The following is a 23,452-nucleotide window of genomic DNA, read 5'->3' as shown; positions in this document are numbered from 1 at the left end:
AAAAAAAAACTTTATAGTTTTCCATTATGGTTCAATTATCCTTTAACGTATTGTTTCACGCATACAGGACACCAATATCATTTTATTTTTGGGCATAAATTCAGTTTTGTGTCTATGCCATTGCAGCCGATGAACCCTGCGATATCAGATAGAGCAGAGTGCAGTTACTTCGCCATTGCAAACATCTCCTTTATATTCTCATGTTCTTTGTGGCCTCTGAATTCAATTAAACCGATGGGAAAAAAAAAAAATAATAAACAGGCATTTTCTAAATGGAAACTTGTGATGCAAAGAAGCAAGGGGAGAATCATGCAAATTCATAACATGCGATCTGTCCTGCAAAGCTTGATTTGCCAAACATGCCCCATCAGATATTAGGTCCATTCTCTCTTTCAATCACCAATCAGCAGAGAACGCTCATACATATGCATCAAAGACAATTACACTCTCAGAATGAGGACACTACAGCCTGATGAAAACCAGCCTGTATAAAAAATATTCTCTTTTTTCTTTTCTTTTTTTTTTTATTTTTTTTACTTTTCCTTACCATAGCCTCCTATAGATGAATATGCTTAAAGGGGTTCATAAAAAATTCAACCCATCACATACATGAAGGTTTAGAAAGTGAGTCCTGTGGTGTGGGTCAAAACCCCTTATTCATTTTTTGGCACCTGACAATATGCTATAGGGTAGACTTTCATGTGTCCATCATAGGCTTAGGAGGGGATGAGTGTACTATTCTGTTTATGTGTGCTAAATAGCAAAGAAGCAGCAAAAAAGAACTTTAAATAAAAATATCTCAGCTTTATTCATTGCTAATTAACTATAACATCTACAAACATGCATGTAAAGGTTTTAGCATTTTCTTAAAGCTTAACCCCAGGCTAAGTTTTAATTACATAAATGACATACATATACTGTACGTTTGCAAGTGTCTTGCCTTTCAAAATATTTGCAGTTCTGTTCAGTGGTCTGAGATCCTAGCACTTCTACAACATACACTATATTATCAAAAGTATTGGGACGCCTGCCTTTACACACACACATGAACTTTAATGGCATCCCAGTCTTAGTCCGTAGGGTTCAATATTGAGTTGGTCCACCCTTTGCAGCTATAACAGCTTCAACTCTTCTGGGGAGGCTGTCCACAAGGTTTAGGTGTGTGTCAGTGGGAATGTTTGTCAAAGGATGAGAAGGCCTGGCTCGCAGTCTCCGCTCTAATTCCTCCCAAAGGTAACCTATCTTGTTGAGGTGCAGGCCAGTCAAGTTCTTCCACCCCAAACTCGCTCATCCATGTCTTTTATGGACTTTGCTTTGTGCACTGGTGCGCAGTCAGGTTGGAAAAGGAAGGAACCATCCCCAAACTGTTCCCACAAAGTTGGGAGCATAAAAAATTGTCCAAAATGTCTTGGTATGCTGACGCCTTAATGCCGCGTACACACACGACCGGTTTTGCCATTGGAATAAACTTCATAGGTTTCTCCGATGGAACTCCGACAGAATTCCATTCAAGCTGTCTTGCCTACACACGGTCAAACTAAAGTCCGACCAAAGTCCGACGTACAGCACGTATGACGGAACTAGAAAAAGGAAGTTCAATAGCCAGTAGCCAATAGCTTCCGTCTCGTACTTGCTTCAGAGCATGCGTTGTTTTTGGTCCGTCGGAACAGCATACAGACGAGTGGTTTCCCAATAGGAATTGGTTCCGTCTAAAGTATTTAGATGTTCTATTTCTAGGTCCGTCAGAATTTTCGAAAAAAAAAGCCAGATGAGGCCTACACACGATCGGAATAGACGATTAAAAGCTTCCGTCTGACTTTTTCTGTTGGACATTCCGCTCATGTGTAAGCTGCTTAAGAATTCCCGTCACTGGAACTAATCATCCATGTCTTTTTGGACCTTGCTTTGTGCACTGGTCCAAATCATTTGGTGGAGGGGGGATTATGGTGTGGGGTTGTTTTTCAGGGGTTGGGCTTGGCCCCTTAGTTCCAGTGAAGGGAACTCTTAAGGTGTCAGCATTCCAAGACATTTTTAGACAATTTTTTATGCTCCCAACTTTGTGGGAACAGTTTAGGGATGGTTCCTTCCTGTTCCAACCTGATTGCGCACCAGTGCACAAAGCAAGGTCCATAAAGACATGGATGAGCGAGTTTGGGGTGGAGGAACTTGACTGGCCTGCACAGAGTCCTGGCCTCAACCCAATATAACACCTTTGGGATGAATTAGAGCGGAGACTGCGAGCCAGACCTTCTCGTCCTCATCAGTTTCTGACCTCACAAATGCGCTTCTGGTCAAACATTCCCATAGACACAATCCTATACCTTATGGACAGCCTTCCCAGAAGAGCTGAAGCTGTTATAGCTGCAAATGGTGGGCCAACTCAATATTGAACCCTACAGACTAAGACTAGGGTACCATTAAAGTTCATGTGCGTGTAAAGGCAGGTGTCCCAATACTTTTGCTAATATAGTGTAGTTTAGCTAGGTCAGTGGCTTCACTTTTCTCCACTGCAACGGAGCAATACAGCTTAGTCCAGAGCATAGTCTCAGCCCCCTAATTGAAAAATGAGTAAGCTCACCCTGCTCTCTTCTCCTATCAGCAAACCCCAGGTGTTAAAACAATAGAAAGGTGCAGTGTAGTACAAGATTGGCTTAAAATATGAAGGAATATCAGTCGCACTCAACTTAGCTCCTCTGACAATATGTTTTAATAATCAATGAACTGACTGCATACAGAAATGTCTCCACTCTCCACCCAAAAGCCAACCTCCCTTGATGTGTTTCACCACTTCTGGTTTGTTCATAAGGATATGGGAAATGATTGGGTTGCACTTTGCTCCTCCCACACCCAGTTCTGCTGTGTGGTTAAATGAAGGGATCTAATATAATGATATTCAGGTACTTCCTCTAGTGATTTTATTTTAATTAATACAAAAGTGTTTATAAACCACTTGACGTTCAGCTTTAATAGGTCAATACAAGTTTAAAGTAAACCTGTTGCTTAGGCAAAGCAACAGGTTCACTTAACTACCTACCTACCCCGGCAGCATATACAGTAGTCATCTTACTATCATTCCCCACCTAGTATGACAGCTGCCTTTAAGGTAAATGCCTTTCGATATCTGAAGTATTTTGTGCTTGTATATACTCCCTATATATTTTCATATGTATTATTTTTTTCACAATTTTTTTCTCATCAAAACATATAATCGCATTCATAAATATGTTAGAAGGAATTCATCATTATTTTTTGACATGCAAAAATGTAGCTGTTGAAAGCCTTTTTTTCTCATAAATTATTATTTTACCCCATTATATGTTATTTTACCCCCACCTTAAATGCTCTAACTTTATAGAATGTTAAACAATCACAAGCTAAAAATATTTTAAGAAGTGAAAATACATAAGGTATTCTTCAACTTCATTAGCTGCCATATATACAAATAATAATCAAGTAATTAATTACATAATCAAAACATAACAAATAATAAGCCTTTAAATTTTACATCTTCCACCACAACCATCCCAAAGGCGAAAAAAAAAAAAAACAACTGCTTTGAACAAAATTTATTAGCTATAGGAAGGTTAATGCAGTATGTAAACCAAGGATAACAGGTCCATTGCAAATATTCTTAATCTAATAATATACTTGGGGTGACTCTTCTACTTAACAATTTAAAGTTATCTGATAAAAGATAAAATACAATTCTGTAGTATTAGATTATGGTGATCTGATTAAAAATTGTAGAACCAAATTTATGGTTGCAGAACATTTATCAGATAGGAAACTCTATAGGTCCACTTATTTGAACACAGATGTGTTAATCCACCAAATGATAAAAAAGTGGCAAAGAAAGCTCAGTGAATCCCAAGAGAATATGTTCCCTAAGGCAACCCTTTTATGTGCTGTACCAATAATTTTTTGCACCTACCCTGGCCACTATGAACCAGCTGAGGCATAATGTGGCATGTAATGAATTACCTGAATGAATCATGTTTGAGTAGCCAAAATAGATACCTCTACTGTAAATCAGAAGGAAGTGTACATTTCAGAGGAGGTCTATTTGTGGAATTGGGACAGCAATTCTCTGCTTTAATTAGAATGCAAATCTAAAATTTTTGCTATCATCAGTCCTAAGATGTTTCCAGGAACAATACCAAGGCTAACATCTAGAGAAAACACAGTGCAGATCAGAAGCTTTTCGATAAAACCTAGAACATATTACACTTACAATGTTAATGTGACAACCAAATGTATCAGTCTCTGCTGATCCTTACAATCAAGCACCTAAAGGAACAATGGTAGGAGCTCAACCTTAAATTAGCCATTCATTATGGGGGTTAAAGCAGAAGCCACCTGAGATCCACCTTGCCAGACCTGCCATCTGAAGAAGGCATGGAGGCCCAAAAACCATCAGTGGAGGCATTTTGTTATAGTTGGGTATTTTGTCAGAAAGCCCCCTGGTAAAACCAGTGATAATTTGTCACACATCATATCTTGAGAGGTGTATCTGAGGTAGCTTCTGTCTTTAGGTACCCTAGTGGCTAGCCGATTTAAAGTTGAGCGGCTATCATCTTTTCTTGACCCTCTGGATTTTTCAAAGCTTTTTTGATAAAACCTAGAACAAATTACACTCACAATACTGATGTGACAACAGAACATATCAGTCTCTGCTGGTCCTTACAATCAAGCACCTGAAGGAACAATAGTGGGAGGTAAACCTTAAATTAGCCATTCAAAATAAGGGCTGAAAGCAGAAGCCACCAGAGATCCACCTTACCAGACCTGGCATCTGAAGAAGATACGGAGCCCCAAAAACACACATCAGTGTGGTGGCATTTTTTTTTGTATAGTTGGATATTTGGTAAGAAAGTCCCCTGGTAAAGTCAGTGGTAATTCGTCTCACATCAGATCTTGATGGTGATGAAGGTGTATCTGAGATTGCTCCTGCCTTTAGGTATCCTAGTGGCTAGCTAATTCCTTTATCCTCTGGACAAGAAGAGACGGCTAAACTCATTTGCCCCATTGATATTGGAAGTGCAGATTGTAAATCATTTTATCATTAAAGCTTTTGATCTGCACTCTCTGGTGCACCTGAATACAGTCTACATGGTGGTATTTGAAGATACAACACATCTATTACTTCCTTGGGGACAGATGAAGCAGGTAACAACTTGATTTATGGCTTAACATATCAAAATCCTTATCAACACTGCATTCCCAACTTTGGGTGTAGATAGTTTTCAAATAAAAAGAGAACTTACTGTGGGTAGCTGTGAGGTGAGAAGATGTCCTTCTTGGCTTAACATGTTGGACACCATGATTGCAGGTAGGTCCATGTTCTGATAGGAGTAAGTGGGTATCAAGCTATTTGGAGGGAGGCTGTGACACAGTGAGTGATATCCGGACTCATGGTCCACCAAGTGCATCAGGGAGTGATCTGGTAGATTCGGAGGTGTGATGGGAGGTATCTCATAGTCTTCATTGCTTTCATTTTGACCGTTATATGTCTGAATGAAACAAGATACATTATTAAACCTTAAACTGACATAGTAACAAATAGTGTACAGCATGTGGGTAAATCATGAGCAGTAAATTAAAGACCTAAGGTAATAAAGCAGAACACCAAATAAGAGCCTGGGCAATTTTATACTTCTATCTCTATTCCTTTTCCGTGTCTCAGTGACACCTTAGGGCAGTGATGGCGAACCTTGGCACCCCAGATGTTTTGGAATTACATTTCCCATGATGCTTATGGACTCTGCAATGTAATTGAGCATCATGGAAAAGGTGGTTCCAAAACATCTGGGGTGCCAAGGTTCGCCATCACTGCCTTAAGGTGTAAAGATGACGTTAGTGGAACAGGAAGTAAGCAGAAATTTCCTTAGTGAAGATACAGCAATAAAGCGGGTTCTAATCCTTCCTTACTACATAAAAAAAATGGCTGGATTTGAGCTTTAATTGTATTTAGTCTAAACAAATTACAAGACTTGTATTTATAGAAGAAGTAAAGCATAATCATTGCTCTACTAACTATGCTGGAAGCATTTGTAATAGACAAATATAGCCCAGACCACACAGATGATGCAACGTTAAAAACAGTTAATGACCCACATTATTTCTTTTAATAGAGTCTGAAACCCCTTTTCTATAAGAGTTGTGCATTTTACATATTTAGACAGTAAGCCCTGGCAGTCAAGAAATGCTCTGGCATTGCATTTGTGGAGATTGAGGAGGAGAAGTCTATAGAACACATCAAGGACAATGCAGCCAGGACAGTCAGTGCACCAAACATGAAAATAATTGGTGTAGTTTATAATAATAAATACTGTGCTAAAACACATTGGGAGGCTGCCATTGCTGGCCTGGAAATGCTATTTGCTCTAGCTGTCTCTAACTTTAATACATTTCAGATCCAGACAAGCAAGTGAAATAAGAGCAAAGCCATAACCGCTAATATCATTGTATACTTATTTCAACTATCTACAGTATTCAGCTGTTTTCCTGCAGTTTAGTTTTAATAATAACAATAATGAATAGAACACAAATGAATGCAGCCTGTATTCATTAATCCAAAATTCTTCTTTTTTAATGCAAAGCAGTGCAATTGCCTGATTGCACTTGGCTTTAGCCTCTTGCATATCTCCCAACATTTTGAGAAGGGAACGAGGGACACCGACTAGCAAATGTATATAGGCATAAGACACGCCCCCTGCCACAACCCCTTAAAGGAGAATTAACTCAAAAAAAAGGTTGATTAAATCCACAAGGGCTTTTTTTTACCACTACTGTTCCTTTATATTGGCTTTTAAAATTACAAATGCATCAATTTAGAAATTGGATGAAAGGTTTAGCACTGAGAAACACTTTTTGAAAGATAAGAAGTGCATTTTATATACAACTATATAGATCAGACCAAAATGAGGGACAAATAAGGGGGGAAGAGGGACAGAGAGACATTGCTCCAAATCAGGGACAGTCCCTCCAAATCAGGGACAGTTGGGAGCTATGCTCTTGCAGTCTCTTATACAACAGCACTTAGACGGCGAGAAGGTGAAGCAGCATAAGGAGCCAGTCAGCAGTGCTCTTATGCTAACAAGTGACATGCTGATGGGAGAAGAGAGCAAAGTAACAGGGTGGTGAGCTCATTGGTCTGCTGCTTCTCCTTCACTGTCCAGTCACCCAGCTGCTGTATTACCTAAAGTGTTACTAAAACCAGGAGCCTGCATTCATTACATCCGGTCTCACAAAAATCAAAGAAAAATGGGAATCCCACCTAATTCCTGTGTGTAGTAGTCACCCTGTATATAGGGGGGTGTAATCAAAATATATAATTAACAAAGATACAAAACAACAAAACAGAGGATTCTACACATCCAACTGAGTTAACTACATCATTTATTGCATCAGAAAGCTATACAAAACATTGCTCGCACAAAAAACAGAACCCCCACAATCCCCAAACCCTCCCAAGAACATCCTAAATACCTCACCCTGTATGGGACAGAAATGCACCACCCCTCGTAGCAAGCGAGGGGTGGGGGATGCGGTTCCTGCAGGGAGTTAAGCCCACCCTCTCCAATACAAACACCTCCCCCCCTTAAAAATGGCTCTAAAGCCATGTACACATGGGCGGACTTTTCAGCATCAAACGTCCAACAGGCTTTCCGATGGACTTTCGACGGAGTTACGACAGACTTTCAGATGACCGGACTTGCCCACACACGAACGGACTAAAGTCCGTTCGAAAGTCCGTTGGTATGAATGTGATGACGTATGAAGGGACTAGAATAAGGAAGTTCATAGCCAGTAACCAATAGCTGCCCTTGCGTCCTTTTTTGTCCATCGGACTAGCATACAGACAAACTGATTTTTCGACCGGACTCAAGTCCGTCAGAAAGATTTGAAACATGTTCCAAATCTAAAGTCCGTCTGATTTTCAAAAGAAAAAGTCAGCTGAAGGTCCGATGAAGCCCACACATGGTCGGATTGTCTGACGGATTTGTTCTGTCGGACCAGTCCGGATGAAAAGTCCACCCGTGTGTACACGGCATTAGCCAAATTAGGAAAACCCCAAGACCCGTTCCCTAAAGGGTGCAGTGATCCACCTAATAACCCCAATGGGCATGTTGTACACAGCCTCATAATGGAACGGGGATACACTGGCCAAATATGAACCCACAAACTACTCAACCCACAGGGATGGCTGCACAGTCATAGGTCAGCCAGTGGTATAAAAAATATGGGTGATCAAAAAAATGGGATAGACACTATGATTGTCAATCGATATCGATGTCCGGCTCTGGTAACACAGGTAGAGAATTCAGCCATATAAGTGATCAGTCCCGACTGCTGTAGCCTGGAGCAGACCATCCATGTGGGAATATGGAAGAAGAGATTGCTGTAATGCAGGGATATGTATAGCAAGGGATAGCTTCTGAGTAAGGTCAGATACCTATGCACCACACTGAGGAGACTGCCACAAATTCAAATGAGATGATGCGTATCAGCATAGAAAGATTCTCGCACCATGCAGGTAATTTCCAATCTGTCACAAGTGTAACTATGCTGGTCTCTCCAATCCAAGTAGGTGGTCAGATGGAATTGCCGGCCAGTGCATCAAAAATAGGGTTAAAGTCTCTGAAATTCATATACCGGAACTTCATCAGGACACGTGGGATAGTCAGCTATCATTCTCTTAAATATAGGGCCACGACCCACCCCTAATCATTCTAAAATAAAACCAGGTGCTATTAACCCATCAAAAATAAAAACAATTATAGTGGCAATAATAAAAAGTGCACAACCCACTTTAAAATGTACACGTGTATCACATAGTGTTATCTCCCTACTCCCTATACCCATATATTATTATTATACAGCATTTATATAGTGCCAACAGTTTACGCAGCACTTTACAATATAAAAAGGAGACAATACAGTTGTAATACAATAAAATACAAGAGCATTAAGAGGGCTCTGCTCAGAAGAGTTTACAATCTAATAGGGTGGGGCAGGTGGTACAAAAGGTTGTAACTGTGGGGAATGAGCTGATGGAAGTGGTAGGAGATTAGTTGGAGACGTGATAGGCTTTCCTGAAGAGATGAGTTTTCAGGGATCGCCTGAAGGTAACAAGAGTAGGGGATAGCCGGACGGGTGGAGGTAGCGAGTTCCAGAGGATGGGAGAGGCTCTGGAGAAATCCTGGAGACGATCATGGAAGGAGGAGATGAGAGAGCCTGAGAGTAGGAGGTCTTGAGCAAGAGGGCAGGGGGAGACCATAAATGATCCTCACAATCCTCTAAAATATAGGGAGATATGTGTTCAGGCATAGATGCTACATAAGGGCAGGTTCCACCCACATTTTTATTTAATGATTTAAAACGGACATATGGAGCAAAGACTGAAACAATGTTGTTACTACAAATATCTGTAGTAAATTCACCCAAATTTGATACATAATGATCCAAAGACAGACATGTGGAGCAATGATAAAGGCAGTGTTGCTACTAAAAACATTTGTACTACCCTGTTTCCCCAAAATAAGACCTAGCGTGATTGTCAGTGATGGCTGCAATATAAGCCCTACCCCCCAAATAAGCCCTAGTTAAAGTCCTTGTAGGTCTTCTTTTCAGGGTAGGGCTTATTTTCGGGGAAACAGGGTAGGCCTTATTTGGGGGGTAGGGCTTATATTGCAGCCATCACCGACAATCACTCTAGGTCTTATTTTCGGGGAAACAGGGTAATATATACAAGCCGCAACAATGTAGAAAGAAACAACATAAATAAATAGACCAAGGATAGATGCTTGAATCCCAGATAGGCTGGAGTATTTTCATATGATACCTGGATTGCTACAGAAAGCATTGTAAAGATAGATCGCTGTTTAACCCTTTGGGAGCAAGGGAATCTAATAGGAAGATCCATTTTGCTTCCTTTTGTAATAGGATTTTGTCCCAATCCCCCCTCCTATTGGATAACTCCAATTTGTAAATAATCATACATTGGAACCCTATAATTGATGCTCCATCTATGTAAATGAATGGCCACTGGTGAATAATCATCTTTTATGGATATACTAGTGAGATGTTCCCCCCATTCTTTTACGGAATTCTCTAATAGTTTTTCTTACAAGGATTTTGCCACATGGGCAAATAATTTGATATATAACAAAAGTTGTGAAACAATTCACAAAAGGTTTGATTTTATACGTCCATTTCCCAGTGGAATCACTAAATATATTGGTCTGCATAACAAACTTGCATATACTACAGTGCCCGCATTTGTGCATACCCGATATGAATGATGAGAAGGGCAGAATAGGATTGGTTTTCCCCCCATGAGTGTACTCACTGTGGCCTAGGGAACCCCCTATTGTTGGTGCACGTTTAGCTATTAGATTAGGGTGAGGGCCCAGTATCTCTTTTAATCTATTATCCAACATAAGGAGATGCCAGTGCTTCCCAGGCACTTTTTTCAGATAGTCCCAGTGATAGGTGGTCACCAATCCAATCCTATCCAATTTCTCTTTATCCTGTTTTTCATCATCCATCTCCAACCCCAATATAATTCCTTTCCTTTTCCTTAATGCTTTTGATTTAGCCTGTCTGATAATAGAATTGGGGTATCCTTGCTTTTGGAATCTCTGACTCAGTTCTCCACTTTCCCTATGAACGTCTTTGATATCGAATTCGCAGGAACTGTCCTGTTGGGATGCCTAATCAGTGGCCATGGATGATGGCTGGTGGCATGGAGGAGGGTGTTGCCAGCTGTGGGCTTTCTTTACGTATTAGTCACAATCCTTGTACCTTCCTTGCGGATCAGTAAATCCAAGAACTCAATTTGGTTCTTATCCGCTTTGTAGGTAACAAAGATATTTCTTGAGTTGTCATTGAGCTCCCCAATAAACAAATCAAATTGTTCAATTGAGCCCCTTCACACCACCAGCACATCATCAATAAATCGTACCCAAAGGGCTATCTGTTCTCCAAAAGCCGGATGATTGTACACCTCTTCCCTCTTCCACCATCCCAGATGTAGACAGGCATAGGACGGGGCACAGGAGGCTCAAATAGCTACTCCCCGTTTTTGACAATAGTATTTACTATCAAAAACAAATGGTATATCTGGTCTCCCACAGTACACAGAACATGGAAATGAAATTATTTTTGTAAATATAAACCGCTAAATACCTTTTCTCATCAGCTGTATATAGCGGTCATGTGACTTCTATGAGTGTTTGGTTAAAGCTTGTAGGAGGGGTTTTCATTCTGCACTGGCTGTCCTCAGGATGCAGTACCCCTGACCCTCTGTCTGAACTGTGCTGATTGGCCCTCCCAAGAAAAAAAAAAACACTCTAGCAGTACACACCAAACTGAGCATGTGCAGCTTGTCCCCTAGCCTCTGGTTTATCAGGAGATGTATTGGGGACTTTGGAAGAAGGAGACGATCAGAGAAGACAGGATCAAACAGCCTTTTTATACAATGCAGAGGATTAACCCCTTAAGTTCCACAGTGAGAATATCAAGCATGCTTTACTGCATACACAGACTGATTTTACTGTTGTGGGTTCAGCAACACTTTAAATGCAGCAGAGAATAGCCAAGTCTCCAGCCTGGCCAGACAGGGCAGTACTTTATAAACCTCAGGGCTGGATGGAGAGAAATACAAACCCATAAGCAGGTAAAATATCTCCTATATATGTGGGCAACACAGCGGATAAGTGGTTAGCACTTCCCCCTGGGAGACGGACGGGAATGTGGCAGCGATCAGAGGCCTCCTTACCTTAGGAAGGAGGCAGATCTGGCAGACATGGATCCGGGCTGCAGCTCATTGCTCCGGGGGCCATTGCTTCACCTGGCCAATTGGGTCTCAGGGATTGCTTCCTGATTGGCCGGGAGGAGAATGGCTCGGGGAGCAGAGAGCCCAATTTTTTTTAAGCCAATTAGAGTCTCAGGCTCTAATCATGTGCTTAAAAAAAATGGACGGGCCGCCACTGGTCTTTAGATTGTTAGCTCCTTGAGGGTAGGGACTGATGTGAATGTACAATATACATGTAAAACGCTGCATAAATTGACAGCACTATATAAGTACCTGCTGTAATAAATGTTACTGTATAACACTAGTTACATATGAGAATGCTGGGCTTTCTTATTAGAAAGCCCAGCATGGTTTGCAAACTAAGTGTTATGAAAGCTCCAGGAATAAATGTTTATCGTTTATCTGCAAAGTATTTATACAAACATATCTATCTATCTATCTATCTATCTATCTATCTATCTATCTATCTATCTATCTATCTATCTATCTATCTATCTATCTATCTATCTATCTATCTATCTATCTATCTTATGTTGAAGTCCCTGTTCTGAAGTTTGTTTTCCTGCAAACAGTGCATCCAAAAAAACACAGGTAAGTGATTTATAAATTGCTGAATTTTGGAGTAGGAGCAGCCCTTCAATTAAACTTTAGGACTGCTTTAACACCAAAATACTTTTATTATCTTCTACATTTTGTGGCTATTTGCACATCTTCTATACATTGGACATTTGCAGTCTAAGCACCGTTGGCAGTTTTTTTTTTTTTGTTTGTTTTTTTTGTTACTATAACAGGTTTGGAGTCAGAAATTAATATTTCAGAGTATCCAGGAAGTGAGCAAACAAAACAAGAAAATAGCTCAGAAAATCGCAAAGCATTGTGGGAATATTCAGCACATTCATCGCCCATAATAGAAATGCAAATGAGGCGTTATCAGCTCCATGTTGGTGCTGTCAGAGTAACTCAACACTACTATAGAACGAGGATCTTAATAATGTGTCTATTGTGACAGCTGCACATTCATTCTCGGAGATAATTACCTCCACAAAAAAAAAAAAACTGGGGTCTCTCTACTTCCTTGCATTATTAGGTGGAGGAAAAAAAAAGTGCATGCTTGGATGAAATTAGATTTAAACCTAAATGCATAAAATGGGAAAATAAAAAACTGTCTGTACACAGTTCTGCCAAACTGCATAAAATCAGTTATCTTGGCCATTTGGTTTTGGTCAGCTGTTTCCATTTCTCCTGTAATGATTTTTCTCAGTCCACTGGATTTCTGCCCTCTGTGTTCACATGGCCATCTGCAGCCTCATCTCCCCATTAAGAAGTTTAAAAAAAAAAAAATGCAGGGAACAGGCACAGTGCGGAGTATAAAGAATAGTAGTTTATGTATAAAGTGATCTCCTCTTTAAGGGCTACTTCAGACATGTGGCCGGAGGGGGTAAGCTGCAGTTTTACCACCCCCGACTGCCCGTTTGAACAAGCAGATGTAGCCAATTTGCTTCACAGCCATGGCTGGCGGTAGGGTTGCCAACTCATCCCTTTAAACCCAAACACATATGAATTACACAGGTTCTGAGGCTAATTTAATGCAGATAAGGCAACAAGTGAGTTTAATTACCACCTTAATCAGCCACAGAACCTGCGTAATTCATATGTGTTCGGTTTGAAAGGGATGAGGTGGCAACCCTAGCTAGCGGGTGGCAGTACCACCACTAAACGTGACCCACTTTAGTGAATGGAGCTGTGCCTCTGCCACATGCAATGCCGCGGTTGTGGTGACTGGATCACCACAGTGAGTGTTAAAACAGGCAATGGATCACTTTTCTGAGGGCCAGCAATACTTGCTGCGTGTGTGAACAAGCCCTTAGATCAGGGGTCTCAAAGTGGCGGCCCTCCAGCTGTTGCGAAGCTAAAAGTCCCATGAAGCATTGCAAGGCAGACAGTTACAAGCATGACTCCCACAGGCAGAGGCATGATGGGACTTGTAGTTTCGCAACATCTGGAGGGCCGCCAGTTTGAGACCCCTGCCTTAGAGGGTCCTTATGGGGGAAGGGTACATACCTTTACAACTTCCTTATAATAGCCATGACAGGTGGGTGGAGTTGGGAACTTTGATGTGTTTTCTGCACTGGAGTGTTAGAGAGATGGGGAGTGTTTAAAACAATTGTATAGGCATTGCCCAAATTTACCCCCAAACCTCACTTTACCTATCCTAGCATTATTTTTTTTTTAATTTGTCCTTGTAGTGAAAAACAACCCTTATTACACCCTATGATGTCATTACCAGGTTTATAGAATTCTTGTAAGGTCAGCTTTTCGGAAGAGGGATCAGCAGGGTCACCTAGCTTACTTTGTATAAATGTACTCTCCAGAACTACATCTCCCAAGAGCTCTTTCCCTACACACTCTGTGTGGACAGGCTTTTGGGAGTCAAGGCAGCAGCATTGTTTTGCTGGCAATTATATCAATGTATGCATGGGGAGAGGGAAGAGGAACGGCTGATTTCTGTAGTCCAGTAGGGGAGAGCTCAGGCTGGGCTAACAACTCTGCTTGGGATTTCAGTGAAGCAGAGGCTGACTTGTCATCTCACTACAAAAAGTTAGGGTCCAATTGAATTTCTGGCAGGATCACTAAATATATTTTTGTAATTGTAGGATTCCTAAAGGTATAAAACTTGGAGAATTATGCATGTTTTGCAAAGATGTACTGCAGATTTTTCCCATACACTTTTGGTCCCTGGCGCTCAACCGACAGCCCAAGGGCTCCATGTGGCCCTTTGGTGTATGATGTGTGGTCCTTGGACCTTATCTGTTTGTAGTGGGAACATTGATTAGCATTGATCTCTACTAGCCTCATGTAACATGTTCCTGCTTTCATATCGTCTTCTGCAGCATATCCCTATGTAGCATGACCACACTCTCTGACCATTATTATTATTATACAGGATTTATATAGCGCCAACAGTTTGTGCAGCGCTTCACAAGGGAGACAATACAGCAAAATACAATTCAATACAAGAGGGTTAGGAGGGCCCTGCTCCTGCGAGCCTACAATCTAACAGGGATGGACTGGTGAAACAAAAGTTAGTAACTATGAGGGATGAACTGATGGAAGAATTAAAAGATTTGGTTATTAGCTGAAGGCAGGGTAGGCCTCCCTGAAGAGATGAGTTTTCAGGGATTGGACAGAGTAGGAGATAGCCAGACAGATTGGGGTAGAGAGTTCCAGAGGATGAGAGAGGCTCTGGAGTAGTCCTGGAGATGAGCATGGGAGGAGGAGACAAGAGAACTAGAGAGCAGCAGGTCTTGGGAAGAGTGGAGAGGTAGGTTTGGGTGATATTTGGAGAAAAGATTGGTGATGTAGCTCGGGCCGAGTTGAGGATGGCTTTGTATGTTATTGTTTTGAATTTTATTCGTTGGGCAATGGGAAGCCAATATAGGGATTGGCATTTCCTCTAATAGGTCTACAGTTTCTGAAAGTCTTCTCAAACATTACATATTTTGAACATTATGTGGAGCCTTTGGTGATGTCAGGGGCTGCATTTGAGGCCTCCTTCAGCTCACAAGTTTACAACCACTGCTGTAGAGGAATCCTATGGTTCAACGGAACCCTGGTTGAGGCTGATCTAGGAAGTTGGAGCTATGCCTGTCCCCTCCTACTGATACCTGTCAGAATGGTAATACAGTCATTGCTGAAATATCAGCTTTGGGATACATTTTTTTTTAAGGACAGTATATTCCTCCTGCACACCATACGGGAATTGACCATGTGATTTAAAGGGCAAGGATTCTTGACTGGTCACAACATGGATGAAATATGTCATCAGCACACCAGTAAGCTTGTTTCAGAGTACAAAGCTCTTTATTCTTGTAGGATCATATGAAAAGCAACGTTTCAGGACCCTGCAAGAACCCTTCCTCAGGCATGACATCACATCACATGCCTTAGGAAAGGTTCCTGCAACGTCCTGAATGTTGATCATACAAGAATTAAGAGCTTTACACTTCGTAAGAAGCTTGTCAACATATTTATTCCTTTTTAGGTAATGTCCCACAATTTTTGGTCACAAAGATGTCCATCACTGTCAAGTCAGTAGTAATGAACCTAGGGCTTTTTTTCAGCAGGAATGCAGGGGAAAACAGTTCCAGCAACTCCAGAACTGAATGTATGTAATGGCAAGGGGTGCTGGGGTGTGCTGGAGGGTCTATTGATGCTGGCTGCTGGGGAATCTATTGCTGCTGGAGGAGAACTATTTTTTCAGAGGGTGGGGGGGGGTCTATTGTTGCTGGGGAGGACTCCTGTTGCTTGTGGGGATCTATTGTTGCAGAAATGGGCATTATGTTACTGGGGTGTGGGGTGTCAATCATTGCTAGGAGGGATGTACTTTTAATGGAGGAGTCTATTGTTGCTGGCTGCTGGAGAATCTATTGTTGCTGGAGGTGATCTATTGTTGCCGGGGAAGTCTATTGTTGCTGGTGGGGATCTATTGTTGCTGAAGGTGGATCATATGTTGCTGGGGGGTCAATCGTTGCTGGCTGCTGGGAGTCTGTTGTTGCTGGGGTGGTGCGGGGGGGGGGGGGGGGGGGGTCCATTGTTGCTACATCTATTTTACTGTTTTTCTTATTATCATTAACAAATTCCATACAAATTACTTAGCATTAGCACCACAAAATGATACTTGGTTCTGTATTCTCTAAAAGGGGTGGTAATGGGAGGCGGGTAAGGGGTGGAACTTAGGAACGTTGCACAGAGATGGGTAGGGAGCGGAGACAAGGGGTGACTCGGAATATGAACCATAGTAGCTATACACATATATGTTTTGTTTTCAGTTGCATGGACTTTCAATGCAAGATTTGTTGTCACCTTTGTGAAAATGGGAGGAAAAGGAAACAGTTTGCAGATCCCCAGAAGTTCTGATTGTAATCCCCATTAGATGAAAATTTGTTGGCACGTAATTGACTTGTGCAACAGAGGTGCACACCTGCTATCTAAAAAAAGCCAGTTCTAAATGAGACAGATTACAGATAGACAGGCTTCTTCCTCTGGATGAACATGTACACCACACACACACAAGTAAAATCACACTATACAATAACCAATCAGCATAATTACCCTGAAAAGAGCTTACAAATCGGGTTACACAACAAATTATGGCATTCAGGCAGAGCCGTGTAATCACTATATCAAGAAAGTATTTACATGACATATAATCAGCTTTTTTTAAAAAAAAATATTTTTTGCAAAATGAACTGTTGGACAGGAACATTTATTTTACCTATCATGATCTGAGCTTAAAGGAAACTACAGTTTTGTGGTCAGTTTGATCCTATTTTAGGCCCACTTACACTGTTGCATTTTAACGCATGTATGTCAATGCGCTAAAACACGTGTTCAACTTTCCCATTAAAAGAAATATATATATATATATATATATATATATATATATATATATATATATATATATATATATAGTGTCTGTTTCCATCTCAGAGCTAATGTGCTTTTTAGGGAATAAGGTATGTCAATTTTTTTCCTGCGTTCTAGTGTCTTAGGAGGCCCATAGTCAATAGCAGCGCATCAAAACGCAACAAGGATTAGCAAATCTTATGCAATGGCTTTTAAGCCTATGCACTTCAAATTTTAAATTAAAGAATGCATTGAAAACGCAAGTCAACACCAAAGGAAGTGCATGACCATGCACCTGCCTAATGCTACAAAAAATGTGCACACACATATGTAAATGAGCCCTTAATGTTTATAGGTTTTTAAACTGTTTTATATATTTTATGTATTTTACTATTTATATAAAATGTATGTTTTACAAATAAACACCCCTTGACACTGAATTTTTTTTTTTTTTTTAATGAGAGAAAAGCAAAATCAGTTTGCTTTTAGACTGTTCCTCACTAATTGAAACTCCATATGGCCATATTTGAACAAGCATATACAGTGGTGGAGATGGGAAATAAGTGACTCTTTTGTTTCATTTAGCTGTGTGTGTAACTGATCTTTAGCAATTGAGTTCTGTAAATAAGTGGCTTTTTATCAGTAAAGCAGTTAATGATATTTAATTAATTAATTAATAACAGGCTGCTGGAGATATGAAATATTTACTTGTGAAATTTCATATTTGCCAAACAAAAATAGTTTTTTTGAGTTTTATTAGTTGTTAATTAAGAGTTTTTTTATATTTTATTTAGAGTTTTATTGTTTTCTTATAAATAAAAAGAAAGAAGTACATTATATATTAAGATACAGTATTTCAAAGTGTAACTATGAGCACAATCAGACATTTGAAATGATAGGTAACAGGCCTACAGATCTCTACCAATGCAAAAACTTTTATTGCATTCTGTGCCCTAGTTCCATAGTTGGTAGGGTTGAATAAAGATTCCAGTCCATCTAGTTCAACATGTGTGTGTCTCTAGCACTTTCCATATCCCTATATATTGTGTTCAGTAAGATGCCCATCTAAAAAATTTTGGAAATTAGTGACACTTCCTGCTGAAACTACTGATTGTGGAAGAAAGTTCCACATCCTTACCTTGTTATTCATCAAGTGGCCACGTGTCTTCTTGAGTGACCTGAGACTGAATAGTTTCCTCCCCATGTTGGAATCACCATTAAGATATTTGTATACTGCTATCATATCCCTGTGAAAGTACAGCCCGCCATACATGGATCGAAATTAAGCCGGTTCAGCTGGGACAGGCCAAGATTTTAATCGATGCATGGGCAGGTTTATTGTAGCCAAGTCAATCTATTGATCAATTTGGGTGAAAGAAGGACTAAATATGGCCGCACATCCGTACCATCCCTGGGATTAATGTGTGAATGGCAACCTCAGCCTGGACTCCAACCAGGCCATGCCCCCAAAGCATTTCGCTCCACCCCATAGAGATTAGTCATGGGGAACCACCCTCCATTGATCTCCATGACTAAGCTCTGAGGGGCAAAGCAAAACGCTCTGGGGGTGTGGCCTGGTTGGAGTCCAGGCTGAGGTTGCCGTTCCTACAGTCAACCCAGGGATAGAATGGATGTGCGGCCATAGGGAGACCTTCTTTCATCTCTAATCATTACAGGAGCCAAGATGAGCTCCCAGCAGCGGACGTTTAGGACTTGCACCCCATCCAGAGAGCCTGAGCGGCACACTGTGCGGGTATCAAAGTTTGGGAGATACGTACAGATCAAACCTGCATCAGTTTGACCCCCTTCCCCCCAATGGCAGAGTCTGTGCCTTTGTCAGCCTGTAGATAGTCTTTAGATATACAGTATTTTTACTTTAAGTGGCCATGAGTGGTTATGCCAGAAAGTGAGACCTAACTACAGTAAACAAAAGAATGTGGCTGCCATCCAAAAATGTTCAGAAATATAAACACAGACTCTAAAATATGTATTTTATTTAAATATCAACAATAGTATTTACTATAAAAAAAAGAGGCCTGGTGTCTGAAATCCCCCTAGGCACCACATCCCTTGACTTTAAACATAGGTACAGAGATAGAAGATGGGATTTTAAAGGTGCAACAGAAATTAATATAAAATTTTAAATTTTTATCATAAACATTAAAAATATAATTTTTTAACATAAAAACATCAAAAAAGTATTATACTGCTGCAAAATATTAATCTCTACATGTTTCGTCAGACAATGACTTCTTCAGAAAATTTTAGAGAATACTGCATGGCAGTTCACTCATTTTTTGATGTTTTTATGTGAAAAAATAAAATTTATAATGCTTATAATAGAAATTAGAAATGTCATATCAATTCCTTTGTGTGGCACCTTTAAAATCCCATCTTCTCTCTCTGTACCTATAATAATTAACTAATATAATTAATAATTATAATTATTATAATATAACTAATTAATGAAAGTTAAAAGAAAAGGTGGCATCACACTTTAAATATGCATAAACAACAAGACCTGAGGATAGGTTCTTGAGCAGTCGTTCTCAACCTGGATTCCATGGAACCCTAGGGTTCCTCCAGAGGTTTTTAGGGGTTCCTTGAGCTGTGGCTGATTGACCCCTCCGTCTGATGGTGCCTGGGTAGATCTAGAGCCAATACCACTGACATACAGTTAATTATGTTTTTTAGCTGTCTGTAAGGGGGCATTCGGACCATCACTGTAAGTGGGGGATTCTTCCCAATGACCTTCAATGTAGAAGCATGAAAAAGGTTGAGAAAGGCTGTTCTAGGAAGTCATGGAACTGTATTTTATTAAATACACCCAGTTAGCTAGTTTGCCATGTATTTTTTTCACATAAAATTATTTGTGAAATTAGAATAGATTTCCAATCCAACATGAAAGAAATAAAGCAGCTGTCACGCTTGGCACAATGAAAGCAGTTCTCTTCGGGAAAGTCTGGCAGGGGATGGGTTAAGCTAGAAGATGGAATGTAATAGAAGAGCAGAAGCTTGAAGCATGTTATAATGGATACACTAATGGAATGGCCTGTAATCCGAGGGGCATATCTGCTATTCAGAAAATGCATCACTCCGACTGAATATTTCATATAGTGAGCTTCACATACCACTTCATGCAGAGTAAAACAGAGTGTTTTAGAATGATGACTAATATGGTTTATACAGTTGGACAATATAAATGTATACATGGGCTGTGCTAGAAATCATGACAAAGAGCAATGCCAGTGTTTAGGTCGCACGGCTCCATGACAGCCAACCAGATCTCATCTGTCGTCAGTATGAAGCCGTAGGAGTCATGAAAAATGTTTGTTTATGGGCTCATGCACACAGGTGTAATTAAATAATGAGCATCTATGAGGGAAAGAGCTGGCAGATGTTTGCGGATAGAACCTACGTTAAAAAAACATGAATTGGTCTGTAAAGTAAAGATGAAAAGAAAAAGCCGCCGCACACCTGATAAATCACTGGCATCTACATCTATTGTAAAAAAATCCACAAGCATGGCAATGAAAGACCCCGCCCTGGGGCCTCACCCTAACCCCTTTCACCCAATTGAGCTTAGCAGTAGAGATCTTTACGACTAAGCCCAATTGGGTAAAACGGGTTAGTGTAGGCCCTAGGGTGGGGTCTGACACTGCCATGCTTGTGGACATTTTTACAAAAAACATGGATGGCAGTGATTTATCCAATGTGCGGCTTTTTCTTTTCATCTTAAGCTTGTGAGCAAAGATGACTCAGTTCTGCCACCAGAAACTGGGGTACGAGTGGCAGCTGCAAGGAGCCATTAGGAAGAACAGCTCAGAGTAGGGAGCTATTAGAAAAAGGATTGGCCGCACACCATGACTGATCCTAAGTCCTTTTTATTGCAACATCCCAAAGTGGCACACACAGGGCAATGACAGGCTACAGATGGTTGACGCATTTCACACAAGGAAGCTGTGCTTAATCATAACCAACTTATGATTAAGCACAGCTTCCTTGTGTGAAACGTGTCAGCCATCTGTAGCCTGTCATTGTCCTGTGTGTGCCACTTTGGGATGTTGCAATAAAAAGGATTCAGGATTAGTCAAGGTGTGCGGCCAATCCTTTTCCTAATACTTGTTCCACGGAAGCAAGCCGGGGCGAGCAACCATGTGTGGAGTCTAACAAGCCTAATTATCTCACCTGGAGCGGCGTGCCTCTTGTCCTTCAGAGTGGAGAGCTATCTGTTCAGTGTCATCCAAATGCGGTCCATAAAGTGCTTGCGTTTTTACGCCTATAGATGCCTAAATGTTTGTATGCAATTATATGTGTTAGATCATGGGTGCTCAACCTGTGGCCCTCCAGTTGTTGCAGAACTACAAGTCCCATTAAAGCGTTGCAAGCCGTTGACAGTTACAAGCATGACTCCCAAAGGCATTATGGGATTTGTAGTTCTGTAACAGCTGGAGGGCCATAGGTTGAGTACCCATGATTAGATTCTTCTTTTCTTCCTTCTACCCTTAGTAATAAAGTTGCAGCGCCTTAATATAGCAACAGCAAATCAAATGATCGAGTGAATAACAAATTGAAACATCCACTATATATTATATGCACAAAAAATGTGAAAGTGAAATTCACATGCAAGAAAATGCATAAATAAACTAAAAAGTCCTTTGACTCCAGAAATGTCCATGTATTGCTTCCACCATCCAAAAAAATGGGGGACACCACGTGCAACTGAGAGTAAGACCGCACTCACTAGCTGCCAAGTCACACATTGGGAATTATTGATCTGAGCTTCCACTCTATGGACATCCAGCTCCATCCATCCACCTGAGGTCCTATGACTGTAGCAGCAGCAGCCCACCACTGGGGGGAACTTGGAAAATCTTACAATGACACTAGATGGAAAAGAAGAAATCGCGCAAGAAGCTGCATACCAAAACGGGTCAGATATAGTGTAGTCATTTATTACTAATATGTAAGAATCACACAAAAACCATAAAAAACATCCAGGTGCTGAATAGTAAAACCATATACAGCAGCTCTGGGACCAGAAGTGGTGGCGAGACATCAGCGTATAGCTCTGTCCCGACGCATTTCATGCCAATGCACGTCTTCAGGGGACCCTAGTAAAATCTTAAATTCCTTCTACCTTTGTTTTAAAGCCATTATTTAAATGTACGAGGTGTGTCTAAAATGTTCGGTGAAGGATATCAGAAAACAGAAGATACAAACAAATGACCTTTATTGGCCTTCACAACACACTTTAGGCAACGTTCATAAAGCTTCTGGAAACTGTCAGCAAAGGCTTTTTTTAGGAATCCTTCGCAGAACCGCTGTCACACATTCTTGGATTGCCGCCACGTCCGCAAAACGTGCGCCTTTCATGATGCTCAGGTGAAACAGAAAGAAGTCCACAGGCGCCAGATCAGGGGAGTACAGTGGATGATCGAGAACAGGTACACGCTGAGCCAAGAATCGGCGCAAACGAAGCGCACAGTGTGCAGTCGCAGGATGGATACTGGTCACACATGGTAATAAAATTTCCAGAGGTTTCCATTCTGTTTGCTTGTCAGTTTGTGTGGCACAAACCAGGAACAGATCTTCCGATTACCCAAATCTTTGCAGAAGATGGTGCGCACCGTGTCCTTGCTAATGCCCAACTACTCCGCCATCAATCGTAGAGTCAGTCACCAATCTCATCCCAGTATCTGTCGCACTCGCTTGATCATGTCTGAGGTTCTGCTTGTCAACGGCCGACATCCTCAGTCATTTCCTTCCCGTCGCGAAAGTATTCGTAAACACATTTTTCAAAATTTTTGGTCCTTTTTTGTTTTATTTAGCAAAAAATAAAAAACCCAGCAGCAATTAAATACCACCAAAAGAAAGCTCTATCTGTGTGAAAAAAATGATAAAAATTTCATTTGGGTACACTGTAGCATGACCGCGCAATTGTCATTCAAAGAGTGACAGCGCTGAAAATTGGTCTGGTCAGGAAGGGGGTTTAAGTACCCTGTAAGCAAGTGGTTAATATTACTTTAATGCTTATGGAATCATACTATTATATAGGGAAAGATTTACCTGAAAATGAATTATGGCTGGGAGTCATGGCCGAGACATGGCTCTCTCTATGGTTGGCACGCCGTTCCATTGAGAGTGCAGTGAGCATGCGCTAGTGACATCATAGGCGCTGCTAAAGTAAATATCTCCTAAATTGTGTAAGTTTAGGAGATTTTTACT

General features: G+C 40.8%; 1 protein-coding gene across 3 annotated transcripts in view; it reads right to left on the bottom strand.

The window, feature by feature from the left end:
• TOX2 (TOX high mobility group box family member 2) overlaps positions 1-23,452 on the bottom strand; it is a 194,684-nt gene that overhangs the window by 58,683 nt on the left and 112,549 nt on the right. For all 3 annotated transcript variants that reach the window (XM_073606337.1, XM_073606335.1, XM_073606336.1), the window contains exon 3: positions 5,265-5,510. In XM_073606337.1, coding sequence (XP_073462438.1) covers positions 5,265-5,510 — 246 coding nt within the window. The remainder of the gene's footprint in view (positions 1-5,264; positions 5,511-23,452) is intronic.

This window comes from Aquarana catesbeiana, linkage group LG12 (genome assembly GCF_042186555.1).
Source record: "Aquarana catesbeiana isolate 2022-GZ linkage group LG12, ASM4218655v1, whole genome shotgun sequence".
Taxonomy (NCBI): Eukaryota; Metazoa; Chordata; class Amphibia; order Anura; family Ranidae; genus Aquarana; species Aquarana catesbeiana.
This window is presented reverse-complemented; position numbering and strand designations above follow the sequence as displayed.